Raw genomic sequence first — 23,762 nt, 5'->3', positions numbered from 1 at the left:
TTAATTTTCCATCAATTCTATAATTTATGTCAATTAATTTTGATTTATCCACGTTGAAATAAGTAGTGACTAATTGTAACCCATGCTCCGTACATGTTTATTCTTGTTTCGCGTGCCCTACCTATCTAATTATCAAATCGCCCAATAACTACTTAGCAATATTCATAATGCCCAGACACTATGATAATAAGTATTATATTGCCCAATTTGACTTGTCACTGTTTATAGTGCCCAGGAATTATAAATGCTCTGATTAATTATTTTCTCCATAACATATATACTTCAATATTGAATATCTAATAGAAGTGAATAAGAAGTTTCAGTAATATTTCGTTAAAAAATTCTTCGACCTCATTTTTCTAAGGGTTGAACATATTTAAGCAATCGATGAAATAAGATACGATTCTTAATGATTTGTTGAAGATAATATAAAGAAAAACAATTCAGAAATATGTTTGTGGTTTTTAAAATGAGCATATATGCAAGTAGAAAAAATATTACAATCATGCTCCAAATTAGGTGCCAAAGTATTCGATTTTTGTTAAGTATTCTTTGTGTAAATATTATTTAAATAATAGAAATGAAATTCGTTGGCCCAACTGAAGTTTTTTTAATGCATTAACATATTTCTATGCTCAATTATTTTGTACAACTTTTTTGATTTCTCATATTTAATTTTATGTTTAGAGGTTAAGATTGAATTATTTTATTACACAACTCATTTTTGATTGATTGTTACCGATCACCCTGTGGATCAAAGGTGGTTCAAAGTTCAAATTTTTATGAATGAGCAAAAAAATTAATGTGCTCAGTTTTAATCGTTTTTGTAATCCTTTATTTTGATTCAAAAAAACTTTCTTTTACATTCCCTTTAATGTCTTGGATCAACGTCAAAGTATTGATTATTGCATCATCAACATTACTAATTCCAACGTCTATATTTCGCCTTTGTTATCTAAAGAATGTTTTCAAATGAATTCAATAATTAAAAAAAATTGCTGTCTTTGGAAAATCGCCACTAAATGATTAGCCCAATAAAAAATGTATTTTGAATGTATAAAATTAACCATTTCCTTTAATACTATACCAAACATATGAAGCGATTGTTAATGATATCAGGGAAAAGATCTAACAATAGTGAGTATTAACAATATTTTTAGTTATGCTTTTTTACTATTTTCTATCACCAGTTTACTAAGAGGACTTTAAGCAATTTCAATATTAAATTTATTACGATTGGTATGAATGATGAAACTGATACATGTGTTTACAGCCACTTCCTATTTATGTTCATAGAGAGAAAAACATAAATAGAATTCTACAAATGTCTAGGTGAATAAATTCATTTTTTTTAAAAAGATAAACTTTGAAAAGTACAATTCGTCTTTTAATAAATAAATAAAATAAAAACAATCTGAATGGATGGCAGGTTGTTCGTACTTTTAAAAGTTTCAATAGAATAAATCAGGATTGCCTTCCTTCGATTTTTACGTTTATAATTATCAAACTGTTTTAAATAAGTGCGTGAAAAACAGTGATTTCTAAAAAAGATTTTCAATTTTCAAATGAGAGATACAATAAGCTTGAAGCAAGTGAATCGTTCAATTCCAAAACTAAACCGTAGTTACACTTACATTAATAATGTGAATATAATTAAATGGGACAACCCTCTCAATACTTAATAGCAAAGATGGATATATAGATAAAATTTGTTTTCAAATAAAAACAAACCTTTTAGTTGTGTCAGTTCGATAACAATAACTTTATATTAATAAAATTACATTGTGACATATGAACTATTTTATTTCTGCAATATAGGGGTGGATGGGAACGTGGACCGTTCGGGAAGTAGTCAAATCCATAATGGCAATTAATATGAAGCTTATTCGGTAAAACACATTAGCCTTATTAAATTATTGTATCTACAGTTTTTTTAAAATTATTCTGCAATGACATTTCTAAAAATCAATAATCGTAATAGTATGAATGTATTTTCAAAAGCAGAATATGTCAGGTGAGAACTGTATATAACCCAGAATCCCAACAGAGGGTGCTTTTTGTGTTCCCGTTATCAAATGAAATGGTACTAAATGAAATTTCAAAGTAAAGTTTATTCTCAGCGCCTTTAGATTTTGTTTCAAAATTTGCCGTATAAAATTGTTTGTTAGTTTATGAATTCATTAAACAACGTACGACTACCAATACCAGTCTTTACTCTCGATTTATATGAAAATTTAACATCTACTCATCGAGATTTTTATTGTTTTCCCACATAGCCCATCTACCTTCCTCGAAATCTTATTTTTCAACTGTTTTTCAGAAATGCACCAACGTAAAATGTTTGGGAACCATAATTACTTGTTTCAGATATGGTTAGAGTAAGTCTCATTGTGCTTCATATTTAGAAATGAATCCAAATATAACAACCTCAACACTTCCAGAATGGCAGCTTGTACTGACTCAAATATTCTTCATAAAATTCATTTCTCAATATTTGAATAAATGAATGTCGGGAGTGAACTATGCTACCGAATGCAACAAACAGTAGACGTGATTTTATGTCTATCTAACCTAATTCACCTTAAACGTTCTAAACATAAACTGCCGGTCAAAATTTTAAGACCACATTAAAACAGCATAATTATCTATCAATTACATCGAAACCCCATAAGATTAATAAAAGAAATGTACACCTGCATATGTATTGTTAAAATCATATATCTAAAGAAGCCATTATTTTATTTACTTAAGTTATTGCGCAATAAACATGTATTGACCAACGCTGTAGCCAAGTGGTAAAGTCGTTAATAATAGTTTTATGATGTGCTGATAACTAACTGCTCTGTTTTTTCCCCCATCTGACTCATTATTACCTGCGGTTACATGGATTTGTTTACAATCTCGATTAATTTAAACTTGTGGTTTCTGCAGTAAAGTCGTCTTAAAATGGGAAAAGCACGCGAAATTAGCAGTGAAGTGTGCTCTGCCATCGTTGATCTACATAATGAAGGCAATTCCGAACGTGGGATTAATTTACAATTGAAGTTATCGAAGACTTGAATTCGTGTCACTCCTTATAGGGAGCCAGACAGTTTTCAAGATCGTCCGCGATCGGGAAGGCCGAGGATCACCACGTCAAATGAAGATAATTTCATTGTAGTTATCAGCAAGCGAAATAGAAGTTCAACAGCACCAGAAATCCGCGTTGAAGTGAACAAAACCCGATTTGAACCTTTATCATTGTATCAGTAAAACGGTGTTTGAGAGATGCGAAGTTGTATGATCATGTCGCCGTTCGAAAACCTTTTCTAAGGTCACAAAATAAGAATAAACGGATGCAGCGGGCTTTTGCTCGATTGGATTGAAGAAGATTTGAAAGTTCTTTGCGACGAATTCAAGTTTGAGCTATTCAGTTCAAAACGAAGAATTTACGTGTCAATAAAAGTCGATACCAGACTGTGTAGTCCCAGCAATCGAGCATGATACTGGCTCAATTATGGTCTGGGGTTGCTTTTCTAGTCATGGAACTGGCGATTTGATCAAAATTGACGGAAAACGAAGAGTACAAAAAAAATTTTAGAACAAAATTCCCTTCCTTCAGGTTTGCGATTAATTCATTTTCCAACCGGACAATGATCCCAAGCATATTTCAAAATTATGAAGAGAAATTTTGTGGTAAGAGTATGCAGAGACTTGTGAAAAAGGTCATAAAAATTTTTTAACATGGACTGTTAATATTTCTTTACGCTTTTCAAGTATATTGATTGTCAAAAAGTGTTTTACTGGATGATTTAACCGGTCAGTTAAACACTTAATATTTTATTGGAGATTTATTTAATTTTCCTACTTTAATTAAGGTGGTCTTAAACTTTTGGCCTGCAGTGTATATATAAAGAATTTATAACGTTAAGCTTAATGAGAGTCAATCCTCTAAATGTGTTTTTTGAATATCAGATTTTTGACAATTTTTTTTGTAAATTCAAAAAATGTAAGATATTCAACAATGCTGAATCATTGTGACTTCAATAAAAAAGCAGGGTTATAGTATTCAATCAAATTTATCACTGCAGGTTCGTGCCAAATTTACATTAATTTCAAAAGGCCTTGTTGAAGAATAAATATATATGATAAATATATGATAATAAATAATAAATAAAAATGATATTTACATGAAGAAAATACATATATGCATGAGTCAAAAAAATATTCTTTATGTGCCAAATATTTGCTTTCGAGTGATGTTCTGTAGTAAAAATATCTATATACTGCAGCCTCAGAAAGCACATCAGAATGATGTGCAAGTAGAAAAATTATTTTCAGGTTCAACTAAGTTTAAAATTTTTCACAATTGCAACAATAGGCAAAAATTATTTGGGCAAAAAATCAAAAAGAGCGAAGATTTAATACCCTTCAAGCTAGGAGAAATAATTTCATTTGTTCAGTTTGAAACTGGAAAGTGAGATGTAGAAATAAACAGATGATAAAGGGACACTATCTAAGGATATTATTTTTTGTTACAAATAGAATAATCTTATCTGGGTTTATCTAATAATTGAAAGTATTCCAGTTAATATGTAGAACGAATATTCTGAGTTGATTAGCATTCTTTGAAATCTGTGATCTCAAGATATGGTAATACAACCATACATAATGATAGTGGTGTAGAACTTGCATCGTCATCGGAAATTTGTTATCAGAAATATTGTTCCACCAGAAATTGATGGATTATGAAAAGCAACTCTTTACCAGTTTTAAATTTGACACAATCAAAGAAAGTTTAAAAATAAAAATATCTTTGTTCAGATGAAAAGTGCGATTCCGATCATACTGGATACTAAGAACTGAATCTTTGAATGTTTAAGCACAAACACAATAAAAACCAGAAACGTTTGCAATTTCATATAGAATTTACAATAAAATGATTTAATTTATTACATTATGAATAAAATAACAATAGATTTAGAAATATTTCCATTTTTTCACATACACAAAAATTGTTTCTACCAAGTCTGCTATAGATTTTAGAACCATCCGATTTGTGTCCTACAATTGGTATAAGTAAGGAAATATTGTGAATACGCTTTTAGAAAACTAGAATAAAGCATTAGACACATTTGGTCCGTTCATTAAGTTATTTTCGACTTCTTTGCTAAATTTTTACTAATTTTTTGTACGAGCTGTTTTTGGCTTCGAACAATAATAATAATTAAAAAAAGAACCATAAATTCAATTGACTCATCAAGTTGTTAAGAACGAGTCGATTAACAGAATTATCCAAAAGTTCCATAACTTTTTGAAACCATCTAGAATACCACCACACATGTTAACTTGTTGATCACTATTGATACTCATTTGTAGCTTAGATCCAATGACCTTGTGCAAAGGAATAAGGCTTGGAATTGAAAAAAACTATCCCAGAATTTCATCGAAGCTACAATTATCAACGACAAATGTAAAAAGATGTGCTGAAGTAAGAATTTCAAAGATTTCAAGTAATAAAATTTTCCAGTGCATGGCTTTGACCATAATTGTCAACAAGGCACAAATTCAATCGCGAATTACTGGTTTGAGCTTAAAAAATGTGTGTTTCTTATATGGATTGCTACAGAGTTGGAACGTCCAGAATATTTATGTTTACAGACCACCGAAAGAACTCAAATTATTGTTGCTGGCAATAACATAAAAAAGTTGACAAGCGAAGGTTATTTTTCCCAACAAATTAACACAAAATGCATTTCTTTTTTAGACCAATAGCACATATGTGATATCCGATTAGTTAGGCATATTCTACGAAGCTCTCTTTTGATTTTCTCTTAAGGTGTTGCAATAACAATAATAAAATAGACCAAAACAATTTTTTTCAATTAATTTCTTCGCTGTAAAACTGTTTTCAAAATGGTTTCATAATTTGAGTTTAAAGTGGACTGTCACCATCTCCTAAATTCCCATTAATTCTGGTCGTCTATCTAGAATTGTGTATCAATTTTATTACTTATGAGGAAAAACATATGTTTTTAGCATGGAAAATGTGAATCAACCAAAAACTGTAGTAGTATTAACAAGCGGTAACTGAAAAGAAACAAAATTGTTCACTTCTTTCGCAAGTCCTATAATTGCAATTGAGTACATGAATCTTTCAAATCCTCTTAATTTTTCATCACAGAATAGTTTCAATTTACAATCACTATAACAACTGGTATCGACACGTAAGTTCATAGTAGAAAAATTTTGTTACGAACAGTGACTGTAAACAATAGGTATGGTAAAGACCGAAGGAAGCTGTTTTTTTTAAATGGCCTGCATTTAACTCTCGAAAGTTCCAGTACATACATAAATTTTTTGCAACATTAATTAATTTCATAATATATAATTTATATCACTAAAAAGCTATTTTTTGTCAAATTTATATCTCTTGAAAAAATTCTTGGGTAAATATTTGAACGTCACTTCACAAAAATCTAAACAAACAAAAAACTTAACCCAAAAGCATCTGATTATGTTGTGTTGTACTAGATATGAGATTTGTACGGATTATGTTGGAAGGAGCATAATCGGACTTTTGGATTGAGTGGTTTTTGTCAGAAGTTACCAAACGAGGTTCAAGTTGCGTAATCTAACAAAACTTTTATAGCATATTTCGAAATACCGCGATTTTTATCCTATACAATGAGTTCTAGCAAAGAAGTGACTGTTCAAATGTTTAATATCACCCACACAAAAAAACTTAGTTGACTAGTACTACAAAAATAAAAAAATCTAAGGGCAGATAAAAAATAATTTGTCAATCTCAAAAACGTATTTTTTTCACTTTGATTCATTAAAAATTTTGGAAATAAAATAAAACGTTTTTTCAAACATAATAAATTTAAGAATTGGCTAATCACAATGTTTTCATAGAATGTACATATTAATTCTGAGCTATACCCGTGAAAATAGAATCACTACCTTCAAGTTCAACACTCTTTTGCGGGCACCACCTTAAGAGCAAATACGAACATTTTCAAATAAATTACACATTTCTGCAACAAAACAGATATAACAAGATATTATTTAAGGAACCATACAGGACGTCGTGAAACTATTGCTTTTGGTTAAACAATGATTACACACAAATTTATATTTAATAAGCATACTCAAAATACTTATTTTAAAATATGAGTTAACACTAATGATATAGTTGTATAACATCTTCACCAAATATACAATCATTTTGTGGAACCTGATATTTGGAATATTTAAGTGCTTAACTAATTTAATGGCAATTTCTTTTGTTTTTACTCTCAATATCGGTTTATAATAGACTTCTATATACTCACAGCCAGTATAATACATTATTTTTGGTCCAGATTATCCTTGTTTACCATCTCTACACCAACACTAACACTCTTACTTAATATGTCCTACACATATATCAAAGTTTACACGTTAATGCAACTTCATTCGCGGAAAAATATACTTGGACAAAATAATTTCATATTCCATTCCACCCAATAAACTATAGGTTATTTATCTATTTGAACTATCATTACATCTAACAACAACCAACTACTCTGCTAGAAGTACTTTCAAAACCTTTTGTATGAGCAGGATTAAAAAGTACAGAACAAGTTACTTCAGTTCTTCATATAAATTATGTAACAAATTAGACATTTCTTAAACCTGTAATTACCAATCAAATTATTTATTGTTTTTCTATAGCATACATTATGTTGGTTGTAATGGAATAACCAATTGGGATATACCTGCATCCAGCAATGTATTTTCTTAATATATCAAATTATAACCTATTACGAATGGTGTTGTGGGTTGAGCAGTCGAAACAAAACTATCTAAAAGTTTCTTAAATTGCCATCGGTTCGATACTTTATTTGATCTTTATCAAGGCCAAAAATATAAGGCACATTATAACTCAAACAATTTGAACTGTTTATCTTCCTTTGAGTCATAATGTACCATTTATTTTTAGCTTTAGATCAAATAAAAGGTCGAAACGTTGGAAATTTAAGTCCTCAACCCACAACACCATTCGTAATAAGAAGGACAATAACATCAAGAATGAATTCTATCCTATTTCCATTTACTAATATGTATCTAAAAATTTAAAATAATGAACATTACTATTTCGAGATATATTAATTATAAGAAATAGTTTTACATATTTAAAAACATTTACTACATGTAAACATGTATCGAAGATAAAAAGGCCATGTTTCAATTAAGTAGTATTAGTAATAAAAGTAGACCAAATGATTAATTCACCACTATTTTGAGGATATTGCCGTTCTTAACGGTTATAACAGAAAAATAATAGATAAATCGTTATAAATTTAAGAAAAATCTTTATGATATTGATTTTTCTAAAATTTTAATGAAAAACGAAAAAAATTTTATCTAGTACCTTTAAAACCTGTTTATGCACAAGAATTTGAAAATATTTTTAACAAACATAGGTTTTAAGTTGGTTGTTGAATGATTTAGTTTATTGAATAGGACTCAAATGTGAAATGATCCGTTAGAGTGCATTGATTTAGTATATATGTGTAGCACAAACTAAGAAGTCTTTGGTCTATAAAGATGGGTAATGGTGGGTGTGTTTTTTATGAATACTGGCTAATGGTTTCGTAAGCTCCAACTTGATCCAGATAAGTTGTATGTATTTGCTTCAGTTATATGAATAAACCATTAGGAAACTGAAAGTGAAGGTAAGAGCTGATTAGCGAAATTCTTTTTTTTGAAGACATCTAACCCAAAAGAGAATGTCGTGGGCTTAGTAGGTACAACAACTAGGTATTTTTTTTTGGGAAATTCAGCTCTTTCCAATGCTATAACTAGATAAGTCGTATATTTCAATTGGTGGCGCTAAATATGTTTAGAAATAGGTATCTCTTAAATCAGAATAATTCTTGTTACTACAACCAAGTATTTTAAATTACTTAAAATTAATTAATTGAAATTCTTACTGGACCAGGACCTCACTAAATCCAGTTATCTAGTTGTTCAATTAATGTGAGTAGCCTTATTACATGTTTTTATGTGTGGTTTCAAAGTTATGAAAAATATGAGTTCTACAAGCAAAATTATATTAGAAGCAGCCCAATGTTCGCTCTGGTAAATAGTTTCTTGTAATATACTCAATCCTTGGTTGTTGGTCATAGAGAAATGCAATGTAACTCTTTACATTCTGCTATAACTATCGAGCAGCAGACAGTCGGAAAAGTAAACTGGCCGGCAGACTGGAAAGCAATTGCCCGAAGTGCGAGAAAAGCCTATGCCGATAGTAACTTGACTGTTTGGAAAGAAGATGTAAATGGTAAGGTAAGCTGGCAAAAAATGTGATGGCTAAGCTTTTCTAAAAAGTGTCCATTTACTATAAGATTTAAATAAAATTTGGAGTTTATTAACCCTTATTAACAAAAAAAGGGGGAACAGCAGTAATTTTCGACTAGCTGAAAAACAGTGTTTGTATGTGAAATCATTGCCAATATCAAACGATAAGTATAACGATTTAAACTCTCTTTTTACATCTGTCCCTTCAACAATAAATTTGGAATACAAACCATTTTATGAAAATATTACTTTCAAAGAAAATACCAAAAATAAGAAATGTGACCAAGAGCTTGAAGAGTCTGGATCTGAGAGTGACTAGTTTCCTTATTTATTCAAAGATACGGAAAGTTTTTTTTTTATTAGTAATTTAAAATTCAGGCTGTATGTTCATATAAGTTAGCTACTACACAATTATGTTACACTTATGTCAAAAACATATTTCCACTTTGAATACAACAAAATCATTGGTTTCTAATGCGATATATCTCTTTGTTTACCAAAAGCTTTTTCACACAAGTAAATATTTCAATATACTTTTCCAAATAAAACAAAGATTAACTATTGTACCACATATTTACAATATAAAAAAAATTGTAAGATCACATCCCTAACTGCATGTTAACACCTGAAATGTTTAGTAAAATATGTCCGATAGAAACAAGATTAATAATAATAATAAGTTAGGAACGTGATTTCACTTTTAAAACATACCGTCAAACTTGCTCTAAGCACTTAGTTGGCAGTGAATATATTTTGATATAATAAAACTAAAATATTCTATATCCTAGATATAAGATGTTCACCCAATTATTTCAATACCAATTTCGTTTCAAAAATAAAGATTAAAACAAATCAATTACAACTGTTTTAGAGGAAATCCTGAATTCTCTCTTCATTTTAATCAACCACACATCTCAAGTACTTCCCACTTCATTATTAATCATTTTAGGTTACACATCTTGGAACTTTTCATCCATTTCCAAAATGTACTCGAAAAACTGTTTTTAATAATTTCCACAAAATTATTGCTATTGGAAACTATCTGCTTTTTATGTATTCTCTACACTTTGAATACGTTTTATGTATTATCCTTATGGAACTGTCACATTTTACTTTTATTTTTCTGGTTTCTCTATTTCCGGTTAGAGCTCAATCAATTTAAAGTGCCAATATAATACTTATTAAGAATGTTGAATAATGGATTATTATAGGAAAGAAGAAATAGTTTTATAGTTTCATAATTTCTTAATTTTATATCATCTCAGACTAACTTTCCACATTCATCCATTACATTCAGGACTCTTCTTTTGGAAGTTGATGTATTTGCTTATAAATGGATTTACAGTTTCTTGATACTCATTAGGTATATTTCTCTGTATATTTCTTATTATCCTGAATTTGTGGAATGTATTCATGCTTACTATTAATTTTAATAAGTCATAATACATATTACAGTATAATTCTGAGTTTTTGTACCTACAGTCCCATGAATCTAAAATGGTAACTGAATTTGACCTGATTCCAAAAAAGTATTTGGATTTAAGCAAAAACAAGCTATATCTCCTTACAGATTTTATCACAGGCCGTTGCCTCCACAAGAAGCAAATGATGGAATTAAGTTTAGCAAAAACTAACAAGTGTAGATTCTGCATAGAGAAAGATGAAAAGCAAATTCAGCTAGTTCTATACTGCTTCACCTATGTAAGCATATACAAAAATTGCTTTCAACAAGAAACCTGCAGGTGTGAGGATCTAGCTTTATCCTTGAAGTGATACTGCTCTTAAAAGGTGATGATACATTAGATTCTATATAGGGGACAACTTACACTGTAACGTAAGGTCTACTGTGCCCCAATCAGAGCAATCTTTGTCACTGGATGATCTACAGCTTACAGATGAATTTAAAATGCAAAGGACCCACTCTTGAAATAATCTACTAGAGCGATATTTTATATTTTTGCTTCTCCTGAAGCTTCCTGGTAAGTGGCAACAAAAGTGAAATTTTGGAAAATAACTGGGCCAAACTAATATAATTAAGGTCTGCTTCTAGCTTATGTGCATAATTGTTAGTTGAGTTAATTGCATTTGACTTGGATGATAAGATGGGATAAATCATCTTGAATAAATTTTAAAAAACATTCAGAGAAGCAAACATTAAGATTGTTTTTAATTTTTTTTCAATATAACAAAAGTGCTTACATATCGATCTAATGAAAATATAAAGCTTTTTATTCGTTAAGATAAAATAATCACAGAATACAAGACCACAATATTTTGAAAATCACAAAAAAGTGGTGCCCATCAAACCTTTGAAATTAAATAAATCTTTTGAATAAACAATAGTCAAGTTTCTTCAAGATGAATAAATTATTCAAGTCAACTTCTAAAAATACTATAATTATGGCAGTAGGCATCTTTATTATTAATAAAGGTCTTTAGAGATGCATTTTACAAATGTATGACTAAAATAGAGATAGGAAAAGGTTTTTTGTATAAACCTTATGAGCGAGTTAAAAAATTGAGTACAAATCCTAACTACATATAATAAACTTTAAGTATTAAAAGTGTTTAATCAAATAAAAATTCTATATGTTTCATATAAAATATTTTCAACCAAATCATAAATAAATCTAATTTTAAATTTGACAGAACGTGAATTGTCTTTCCAATTTTAAATAAAATTATTATGTAGCACCAAATTTTTTACCAATAAGAAACAATTCTTATGGCTTTTATATAGTTTCTATATATAATAAAATTCTTCATTTTATGCATATTCAATAGAAATTTTAGGTTATTCTGTGCCCAATATTAATTTTGAGTCAGTTACATCACAACAGTATATTTATAGTCGGAGTATCTCAAAGAGTTGCCATTGTTGTGAATAACTTACACACGTTATTAACGTGAGACCAGTTGTTGCGTGCAACTAACCTGTTTCAAAAATAGCTACATCTCTGTATATATTTTTATATTCTATAAAATAAATCAAATTTGTAGCTGCAAATTATTACTATTCCTATCTCCACTTAAAAACATTAAGCAGTTATGATATGCTTGGTACTCCGACTACGGTTTACTCAAAAGCCAAAACATCACTACTGTAACAACTTAAAACAACTAAATAAATAATTTAGTATCATTTTTTAACATATAATAGAGAATCTAACATTTATAGTGTTACTTAACACTGATCAAAAAAAAAACCAACTCCTTGAACTGATCAATATTTTAGACAGTGGTCGATTTCTCAGCCATCATTCAAAAATCACAAATTTAGTAATTGTAAAGTGGGGGAGAATTTCATTTTTTTATGGTCAAAAAATCGACTGCTGTTCCTATCCAATTTTTTAATTTGTTATATTAATAAATCTATTAGTCTAAAATGGGCAACTAGCCTACTTTAAACTTGTCCCGGAATCCTGCTGGGTGTTATTGCCAACCTGAAAATAAATAAGCTTAATATTAAAAAAATCCAGGAGAGAAGGGGAAATATCACAATAAGACTTTGTAAAATTGACATTGGACATTTGAAGGAAAATAAATACTATTAAAAAGAAATAACTTAATCGTAGATTTTCGGAAACAGAGGAATAAAAGGGAAATTAAAGCACCCCTAATACTATAGCAAAACGATCTTCGAAAATGCAATAAAACTGGAATTTTATTAGTAAATTACAATCAAAGTTCCTTACGGTTCCGGTTCTATGCAATGATATGATTTGAGTTAAACACTGTGCTTTTGATGTGTGATGTGTGTGCTTTTGCATTAGGAGTGAATTCCACCCCAACTAGGAGGTGAAATTTTTATGTTGAAAATAAGCGCGGAAATTGATAGAGGACTAAATTTTAAGCAAAAAATGTTTTTGAAAATCAATAGTTTTTTGGTTATGCGCGATTGAAAATTCAAATTTTTCTTGGGAAAAGCCACATTTTTAATCGATCAAACACTTATGATTTAATCAGAAAAAGTGTAAGAAACAAAAAGCGGTGCTTTAATTTCCCTTTTATATTATAAAATTCCCTATATATCTACGTTTAGAGTGATCAATTTGGGATGCAAAATATTTGAGTGGAACACTAACAAAAAGAGTCAATTTAATATAAGTAAGCTACCACAAAGTAACTAAATAATATTTTTTTAATTGTATATTAACCGTCTGTACTTTATATAGGATGAACACATCAAGCAGGGTTCATGAATTATAAATACTATATTGAAGCATCAAACAACTTTTATTCAAACCTTAAAAGTATTTTGCTTCTAATTAAATACTTATACTTATAATTCTGTTGACTTTTTGCAATAAGAGTAGTTTTCACCCCTAAGAGTAATAAGCACATATCGGCAATAGGGTAGATTTTGAAGGTAAGGGTAAGTCAAGCTTAATTCCAAATTTTCATGGAAATCGAAGGTAATACCTCATTTTTACCTTGGTAGCCCAGACTATTTATTATTTATTTGGTCTGTTCTCTTATCATGGGTCATCCATAAATTACATCACGTCTAAAGGAAGCGGGAATGGGTCGACGAAGTATGTCATTGTGTGACAAGGGGTGGGAGTGGTCCTAAATTTCATGACGTCACATTTCAAAATTGATTATAATCTAAATATTTAAACACAAACTTTAAACTATTACTTTACGAAAACCTTAAAAACCTATACAACTATATCTGTAGGAATATAAGATATCAATTGGTTTGTCAACTAGTCGCGCTATTATTGTTACGCGCCCCGACCACCTAGATGCCCTTTGATAAATACCGCCAAACTATATTTTGTATTATACTAATCAACACAAGCAACTACATAATAGGCAATAAGATGTTTTATCTGTCGCGAAGTTTCGTCCTTAGAGAATTACTGCTAGACTTGCCAGAAAACTTCTTTGTGTGGATGATGACGATGATGCTGTATGGTAGGATGATAAAGATGTTGATACAATTAATGTTCCTGACATTAACAACTCAAAGGAGAACGAAGTTGTTGTTCTTCCAGTTATAAATAATTTGAAGGAGTGGATTCAAGATTATTAATTTTATATCTTAAATTCATATAATTCTATTGATATTTTTTGTTCCGTTAATTTCTTTAATTAATATAATTAATCGTTTTTTGTTATGTTAATTGTTTGATTTGATGTTAATTTTATGAAAAAATAATTTAAATGGAAATAAAATTAATTTCGGAACCGCTGCTGTTCAATAATTTCTAAATGTAAATTTACGTAACGTCACACTAGGGCGGGGGGGAGTTTCACAAATGTGATCGCTGGGTCAAGGATAGGGGAGGGGCAAAAAATCTTGAAATTCGTGTGTCGTATTTATGGACGACCACTCACCGGAAGCACAAAATCGAGAGATGGGGTAGAAAATAAACATAAACTGTAAATACAGATTTGACCAAAAATGAGAATACAGTTAAATGAATATATAATACTACAGTACTACTTCGTAATAATCGGATATTACTACAAAATGAAAGGTTCTCAATTAATATATCATAATTAAAATGTTGTTCTTTTGCCAACTCAATTTAATCTAAACTCAAAAGATATAATCAGCAAGGTTTTAGATAAAATAAAAGATCACAGTAAAGGTATGAAAACTAATGGAGCACAAATAAACACTATACTATATGCTGATAATGTGCTTTTGTAGGCAGACATTAAAAAAACCTACATATTGTATTGACTGTAGAAAGTAGTGAAAAGAAGGTTCTTTCGACACCTATGTGAAATAAAATCTGTTAGATTATGAAAATAATGTAATATTTCAAGTCATAACCCATACTTTTGTAAAATTTAAATCGAACTTTTCCCTACAAATTAAAAAAAAATTTGCCAGAACCTTGTGTGAAATTTAGGTATATTAAGACTTAGTGGCTTATATGAGGTTGAAACAAAATTTGAAATTGCCTTTTTCATATTTGCGTACACATGATTTCTGTGCTCCAACAAAATTGTACCATAAATTCAATTAATGTGAATATGAGGGCGTTTGATGGAGAGTGACTCCAGAGGTTGTCAACACTTTTGCAAAGTTAATTATATTGTTAGTTTCTGTTTTTACATAAATTTGTCAAATAGATTAGTTTTATAACCATTATAGTGTTTTTATTTTTAATCCGTTAAGCGCCACCATGTTAAAAAAATATTAGCTAGGGTCCTCTGAGTAAACATAGTAAAAATTTCTGAAAAAAGCTCTTTTTAAATGTTTTTGTATTATTTATGTATTAATTATTTGTTTTTTTTTATAAAAAAATTCTTTTATGCAAATGGCTACAAGCTACAAGTTTTTGGCCACTTGTATTGATGTTGATACAGTGTTAGAAACAAGCTAGTACCTGTCGAATTTTGTTGATAGCAAATAATCTATGTGCATTTACAAAGTGGCTCATGTAGTGTTGGCATCTGTGTTGTAATAAGAATGTTATAGTGAGTGAAAATAATAAAATGATATAATGAAAAATAATAAGCAAAGAATATATTCTTTGTTCTGAAAATTTTGGAGATATAAGTTTTAAGAAATTGTATAAAAGTTTTTAAGACTTGACAGTTCAGTTTTTTCTATAAAGAGTTACTAATGATAAATAAAGTTTAAAATCACTTTAGGAAGACGACGATTTACCACAAGTAGGCAGAACCAAATTGTGGAGACTTACATGGGATAATGATTAATTAAGGAACATCATACAACTGAAGGAAAGACAACTTAATATTTGGAGAAGCATGACTAAACAAAGAACATCCTGCTGTGCTAGGAAGTAAATTTCAAACTGGATTGTGAATGCCAGCTTCTTCAGCATTGTTCTCTAAAACAACAAGAGAGAAATCATGTTGTGTGATCTTACAAAGTAATTTTTATGTTACTAGTGTCAATCTGTATGTTCCAGTACTTACATTGTGGACTAGAGAGCTGAACTCAAAATACATCATTCCTATCAAAATGTGTTGTCATATTTAAAATTTTGAGATCCAAAAGAAACGTTTGCAAATTGAAGGAAGGAATGCCTTCGAAAGTATGCAATTTACCACAAATGTGGTAGTGGTAATGGTAATAAGTTTTGTTATCTACTCTTGATGCATTTTTCAATATGATAATAACCCAAAACATTTTTAACAGTCATAGAACTCAATGATTTCATGATTTCTAAATTCATTACATCCATTAGCTTAAAACATTTCTATTAACTAAAATAAAATAGAAGAATGACAATCAAATGAAGCTGAAATTTAACTCAATTTCAAGTCAATACAAATAATTTTTAGAGTTTTTGTTTTCAATATTCAGATATTTTTACTTTGCTGTTTCCAAAAGTTTAGGCTGTAGTAATGAAAATAATGATACCTATCAGGTTAGTTAAGAAAAATTAATAAAAATCCAATAACAATAATAATAAATATTCTTGGATAATATGTACATAATGAAAATAGTTCTAGATATTACTTACCAAAGAATGTGGTTGATCTTGGGAGGAAATACCCCCGCCAGAACCTTGAGAAGGTTGCTTGATCTTATCGCAGTAATCACTCAATATATCTCTGAACCTTTGCCAACTCTTTTCAGGTACAGTAATAGCTGTTCGGAAATTTGTTTTTACCTCAGAGATACGCATGTAAACTCCGCGGTTATTTTGACCTGTGAAAATAACATTATTTATGCAAATCGTCAAATGCAGCTTAACCCTGAAATAATTGAATAACTTCACTTGAGCCCTTCTTTATGATATATTCAAATATTTTTTAATCTTCTTTACTCAATCAATCAACTGAAAATACAATAGTAAATGAGTCCTATATTGTTTACTATATATGAATGAAATAATAAACACATTTTTTGTGGTTTATCGAAAATTATAAATTGCAATTGCAGATATTATACTTTTGGTAAGCTTAACAAGATTTATAAACATACCTACAAGTCAAATGAAGGAACAGAGACACTCCAAAAAAAATATTTCAGAGAAGATTGACACAAAATGACAAAACACAGCGGTTAAACAGTACAAATAATTAGGAGTAATAGATAGAAAGCAAGGAAACCATGTTACAATTGGTTAGGTTGGAGCGAATAACATGTAATTATGATAAAATAAATTGAAATAACGAATGCAACTGTGTTGAATTAAACAATTTTGTGTACTAAAACACTTGAATGCAAGTTGAGCAAATATAAATTTTCACTAATGAGTAAAAGTTTTTGCCCACCCTATAATCCATTTATTAAATGTCAAAATAATACATATTATTATTTCTTCCATGTTTATGATTGTAGTTTAGTTCCAGTTAGCCCTGTGAGCCGCAAGAACGTGCTGTGATTTATTCTTTTTGGACCAAGAAGTAATGAGAAAATATAGAAAGCTCATTAAAGCCTATATGTTTTTGAACGTCAGCTTTATATGAAAAAGGAAAGTATCTGATAATTTTCAATAGCTAGTAAAAATACAAGTAACAGAAAAAAATATTGGGAAAATAAAAGGAGTTATCATAAACTAAGAATTAAGACAAAGAAGAGTTACATTTAGAATACATCGTAAGAATGACTAAGCAAAAAAAGAGAAATTACTCAAAAAAATCTATAAAAGTGAAAGTAAAAACACAAACGAAAAAAAACTCAGGGCAATATGGGTCCAAGAAAGCCTAGAAAAAATTGGTTTGAAATAGATAGCAATCTTTTCTTCATCATTTATTATAGTTTCTATGGATATTCACTTATTTATAGATAGATCTATGACATTGAATACCTCAAAATAGGCCTACTTATAACAGTACAATGACTCATTCTTCTACAATAAAAATATCCTTCTATTTCAGAAGTGCACCCATCAAGCATCTGTCACAGATGCAAGAGTTCTTTCCAAAAATATTCTATTTAAATGGATTCTATTTTGTATAAACGAGCTTAGAAAACATAATCATATATCATAAATAAGTGTTTTTTACCACTGATCACGCTGTAAATATTTAAACTGCTAGGAATATTTTTATTGAAAATTCCCTACCTATATCAAAATAGAAATTTTTGTTGTCGACATGCATGTGTCTGCCTTCTGGTAAATCGGGTTTATAAGCATGCTCGTCAGTACTGTATTCATCCAATAAGTCAGTTAGAGCATCCCGGAATTCGATCATACCCTGAGCCGGAATGGCGACTTGGCTACGAGGTCCTCCCCTAGCAATCATTTGGGAAACCCGCAAAAAACGTCCTCTAGAATTCTCTTTCAAGTCCAAGTAGTAACGACGATTGTCTTTAATCATCATTTCACTTTTTAGTTTGCCATCTTCGGGAACATTGTCTGGGTTTGGTGGACCTAAAAATCAGGATGATTTTGAAAACAAATTTTTATTCAAAAATTAAACAAAAAATGTTACGAGGTGTACTTCTTGACTGAGACCTATAACAGTACTTAAGACTTTATGACATTTTTGGATTCAAGATTTTTCTCAAGACATATTATATATATGGCAATACCTCAAAAATTGTTAAGCAATAATCTAATCATTCTTCAGGTAGGGAACTTGTTAATACTGTAACCTCCAGTTGTTTTAAATTATCTATTAATACATATCAAAGATTTTACAGAACTCAAGGTTCATCTTTTTTGCTTGAAATTCTGTAAATTCATTTTATAAACTACTTTTTAGTCAAGCTAGGCGCTCCTTTTATAACCCATATAAGACCTTATAATATTCACAAAATTCTTCAAAACAGTTCCAGAACATTTTATAACACTCCAGAATATTTGATAACTGAGTGATCATATTAGCAAAGACTAAGTTCCAGAGGAAAGACAAATAACTTATCTAGCCTTGTTATACTACCCCTCATTAGAATAATTTTTCATGTAAGGAATATACTATGGACAGGATCGGATCACTTGTTGAGCTTATATGTTTTCAGTTTTAGAAAGAATCCCCCTTGAATTGATCTAGAGTAGTTGGACCAATAGATCTTTCATTGTAAAATTTCACAAACCCACTTCTTATCAATGCAACAGCCATTTTTTATCTTCATTAGTACCTTTGGTACTTTTTCTTTCAGCTTTTTTCTGTACTCTGCCATCAACCATTCTCATGATTTCTTTCTGAACTTTCTTGCCTCTTTTTAAAAACAACTCCACATCTGATACCAATTGTTAACACATGGAGGATTTCAATTTATTTATTAAGACAAATGAAGGTTTTTAAATTTCTATTGATAATTTTTATGTTTTTCTAAATTCTCCCAGTCAACTACCTTTCACTCCTATTGTGCGTTGTTTTTATTCCTTTGGTTTCTAAATTTTGGTCATAAAACATATCGGCTCAAATTACCACCATTGTGCTTCTAATAATCTAAGTTTTAATTTTCACTGGTTTTGTTCCATTTTCTTGTTTTATTTCAATCATTATGAAATTTCTTTAGATTCTACAAAAGTTAATTGTTTTTACCACACCACAAAAGTATCAAGCATTGTTGATCTCATAATTTTTTTTTCGTTTCTGTAATTTATTTTATTCAAAAATTTTATGAAAAAAAGTGGTTCTAAGAACTAAAACTAAAAGAAATTAACAGCTTTTATGCAGGAAAGTCAAACTAATAATAATATTTATAAGATAAGAAAATTAATAGAAAGTAAAATAGAGAAGGGAAAGAGTTTCTACTAATATATATTGATTTAAAATCAGCTTTTGATTAGGACTCTAGAAAGTAAATATGGACAATACTATGGAAATTGTGAAACCACAATAAGAAACACAAAAGATAGTTATGGCAAGAGTATGAATTGCAGGGTAAACTTCAAAGGTGTTTATAACGAAGTGAGGAATAAAGCAAGGGGACAGCTTAGACTTATTACTTTTTATATTAATCTTGGTTAGGTTAGGTTTTATCTTGGATAAAAACATAAAATGACAACGTGAAAAACATGAATCCAATAAGAATTGAAGAATAGTCATAATAAACAAATATTAAAATAACTGATATAATAAGGAATAAGGACAAAATTTTGAAAATATTTGTCCGTAGAAGAAGAGAAAATAGTTGTAGAAAAAGCTAACGGGTTGAATAAATCGACGAACATTTGCTAAGTACTGAAGAAAATAATATCAGCACACAAAAATATAGATATGTGAAAATGACATATCATTTATATGAAGCAGAAATTTACAATTAAGATAAAAGATTACAGAAAAGCTGGACAAACACAATAGAAATAAAATACATGAAACGAATAGGTGGATAAACTAGGCAGAACAAGATACAAAACATCAATAAATAAACAATAACAGCTGAATTGGTATGGTGGCACATAATGGAAGTTGGGAAGACCATTAAAAAATAAAGGGGGAAACTAAGAAATAAATGAACAGACCATATACAGGAATTGGGAACATATAGGGAAATTTTCAGAGAAATTGGGGAAGATGGAAACGGCAGTGGTTGAAATAGGTACACAAGGGACTAGTGGTACCTTTCTTTTAAAATCGATTTTACGTGACTTACCCAAAGAAGAGTAGAAGTCGCTAAATGCAGAAAGATGATCTCTAAACTCGGCAGCAGTTGATAGGGCAAGGAATATTTGGGAACGTCGTCCATCTGCACCAATCTAAATAAAATTAATGACTGGTAATGGAGTCCAAATTAAAAATAAAAAAGCAGTTAATACCTCTGCAACCTTAATGAAACGTCCTCTACGATTTTGTTTCACATCTAAGTAGAATCGCTTACTCTGAATCTGCAACATTTTGGTTGCGAGTTCTTGCTCCATCTGCTGCTGGCCTAAAATTCCAAAAGTAATTAAAAAAGAAATACATTGTTTAAATTACGTTTTAACTACACAAGAGTGTGATAATTGCTACTGATTTCATTAATCCTAATGAGATTGGCAACTATTTTATCATGTTACTTTACCAAATATGAATTTTTGTAGGGGATAGATGGATAGGTAAAAGTAAAAGTTATACTGCTAACAAGTGTTCCCATAAAAATACCACACATTTACAATGTCACGATTGCTTCATTAAAATATTTAACTATATAATTGTTTGTTTTAGCCTCCTCATCTGCTTTTTGAATATATCACGTATCATATTTATATGAGAGAATATTTCTACTAGTCTGGCTAAGAATCTAATACCATACTTTGAAAATGTATCCAAAACATTACCGTGTAGAAAGTATTTTATTACTATTACAATGTAATTTGAAAAGATCAAAAATAGACTTAATAAACTGGGTCTTTGGACTAATGTACTCTATTCTACAAACAATTGAATATAGACATGAATTTTCAACTTTGAATTTATGGAAATTAGTTCATACAAAAGCACAACACCATTGCTATATTCAAATTCCCCAAATTGTCTTATTTTTATCAGTTTATCATGTCTTTAACTTGTGGAGAAAACTGTACAAAAATGCAGAAGATAACCAAAACATTGACAACATTGGTGGCTAGGATACCACAGCAAGAAAAACAAAAAGGCAGCAATTGTAGTTTTGTAAAGAGAGTTACAGACATAGAATTTTGGAAATTTATAAACATATAACTGGTAGGAATGTTAGTATAATTTGTTTTAATACTAAAATGATAACTAAGAGAATATCTCGAGCATTAAAATTTTTATTTGTTCCTCATACATCCTCCAGGAAGTAAATTTTGTTTAAGAAATTAACAACTAACAAAAATGGATAATAAAATAAATATGTATTTTTATAATATTGTGTTAAACTTATTAGATATTATAAATATTACAGTTATATGTAAACTAATCTAGTAAAAAAATTATATATAAGCGAATGAATGCCATTGATATTAATAGTTTCCAAGTATTTAATTTTATGCTCTGTATCAGTTTATGCCAATTTCTACATCTACATCTGTAGCACTTACCACCTCTCAGTATTCAAAATAATACAAACAATAATTCTCCATTGTTTCCTTAACTATAAATGTATAATCATAATCAGGTCAAAATGTCACATACTGGGATCTTGCCAATATTGAATTTTTCCTAAAGTCCATTCACTTGATAACATTTTGAATGAAAATCATAAGAAGCAACACAACCGGCAATGAAATTGGTTTAACTAGTTATGAATCATAATTGATGAGAATTCTATAGTAGTAGAAGTTACTATGAATTTCCTGGAATGCAATGAGTCATCACCCAAGAACTTCATTCATATTTATTCTACACTGATAAGAGTTAAAGTTAAAAGATTTGGTGTTAAATGTCTTCATTTATTAAAAAATTATTTTTATTATTGAAAATGAAACATATACATAAAGTATTTACCTGAATCATATTCACTTCCCTGCTCCATGCCCTGATGGTATTCTGAAAAATTTACACAATTAAGCCACACAGCACTGTAATAGTTAAAACCTCATTTTAATAAAATGCATACTTCAGTTTTGTGATAAAATTAAGCAGATTTTTATTAAAATTGATCAAAAACACAGAACTGCTTCATAAAGATCATTTTCCAACGATTTGACGTTTGCTTAAAATAAAAGGCAACCAAATTGACGTTGGCCAAGGTCATTAATAGACTACGACAATATTCAACTTATGCAGGTCTTTTGCAGTAATTTTGACATACTTTATGACCTAATTCCTCAATAACTATTCAATCAACATTATATTCCATTAAATTTCTTACTGTGGAAGATATATCATATGTTAAATCTCGAATTTAATGAAAAATTGGAAAACTTTCTAAGGGAACAATCGAATCGCCATTTTGGTAGACTTGTCAAACTCGATAAAATAATTTGGAGGAAAGTCCGGTGAAGAAGAGGATAAGTCTTTTTTTGTACTAATTAAAAACCTCACAGTATTACGATTAACAAAATTTACAATTTCAAGCACTTACTTTGCGAGCTTGAACCTTCATCACCACTTCCTATATCCGACATCGCAACCCAACACACACACAGCCTTCACTATTTAGGAAAACATGAAATGTTACTAAAATTTCTGACATTTACATCGAATCCAGATCCGTCCGCTGAAATCACTTTTTCCTTGAGAAATTGTTCATTCAATATTCAATAATTCAATTAACATTGATGTATTGCTTACTAAACTAAGCATATTAAATACTTATAAATTATACTTGGTTTTAAAATGATTTTCAAATTTTCTCTATATAATAAAAATTTAAAAAAAGAAATAGAAAAACGTTCTGTTTAGGAAGTAATATTTAGTGATTATTTAAAAGAGGTATTTTATAGATAAAAAAAAATAATAAACGTAGTGATCACATTTTTAGGAATTAACTAATCTGTTTTTATAATGATTGAATACATTTTTGAGGTACGATAATACATGACCAATATTTAAAAATAGAGCGCGGAAGATCTGTTGGTTCTAAAAATAGAAGTTATTGAAATTTAATAACAATTATATTGTATAATTCGAAAACTATTCGATGTCAAGTTCGA

At 29.5% G+C, this 23,762-nt stretch overlaps 2 protein-coding genes across 2 annotated transcripts in view; one reads left to right on the top strand and one right to left on the bottom strand.

Moving 5' to 3' along the window:
- LOC130895024 (uncharacterized) overlaps window positions 1–23,762 on the top strand; it is a 721,573-nt gene that overhangs the window by 666,961 nt on the left and 30,850 nt on the right. The window lies entirely within an intron of this gene.
- LOC130895029 (transcriptional activator protein Pur-beta) lies at window positions 10,441–23,530 on the bottom strand. Its single transcript, XM_057802139.1, has 7 exons — window positions 23,192–23,530; window positions 22,612–22,653; window positions 20,979–21,091; window positions 20,816–20,918; window positions 18,333–18,641; window positions 16,782–16,969; window positions 10,441–12,770 (listed from the first exon to the last, which is right to left on the bottom strand). The coding sequence occupies exons 1-7, from the start codon at window positions 23,232–23,234 to the stop codon at window positions 12,726–12,728; spliced, it is 843 nt and encodes a 280-aa protein (XP_057658122.1). The 5' UTR covers window positions 23,235–23,530; the 3' UTR covers window positions 10,441–12,725.

This window comes from Diorhabda carinulata, chromosome 6 (assembly GCF_026250575.1).
Source record: "Diorhabda carinulata isolate Delta chromosome 6, icDioCari1.1, whole genome shotgun sequence".
NCBI classification, from domain to species: Eukaryota; Metazoa; Arthropoda; class Insecta; order Coleoptera; family Chrysomelidae; genus Diorhabda; species Diorhabda carinulata.
This window is presented reverse-complemented; position numbering and strand designations above follow the sequence as displayed.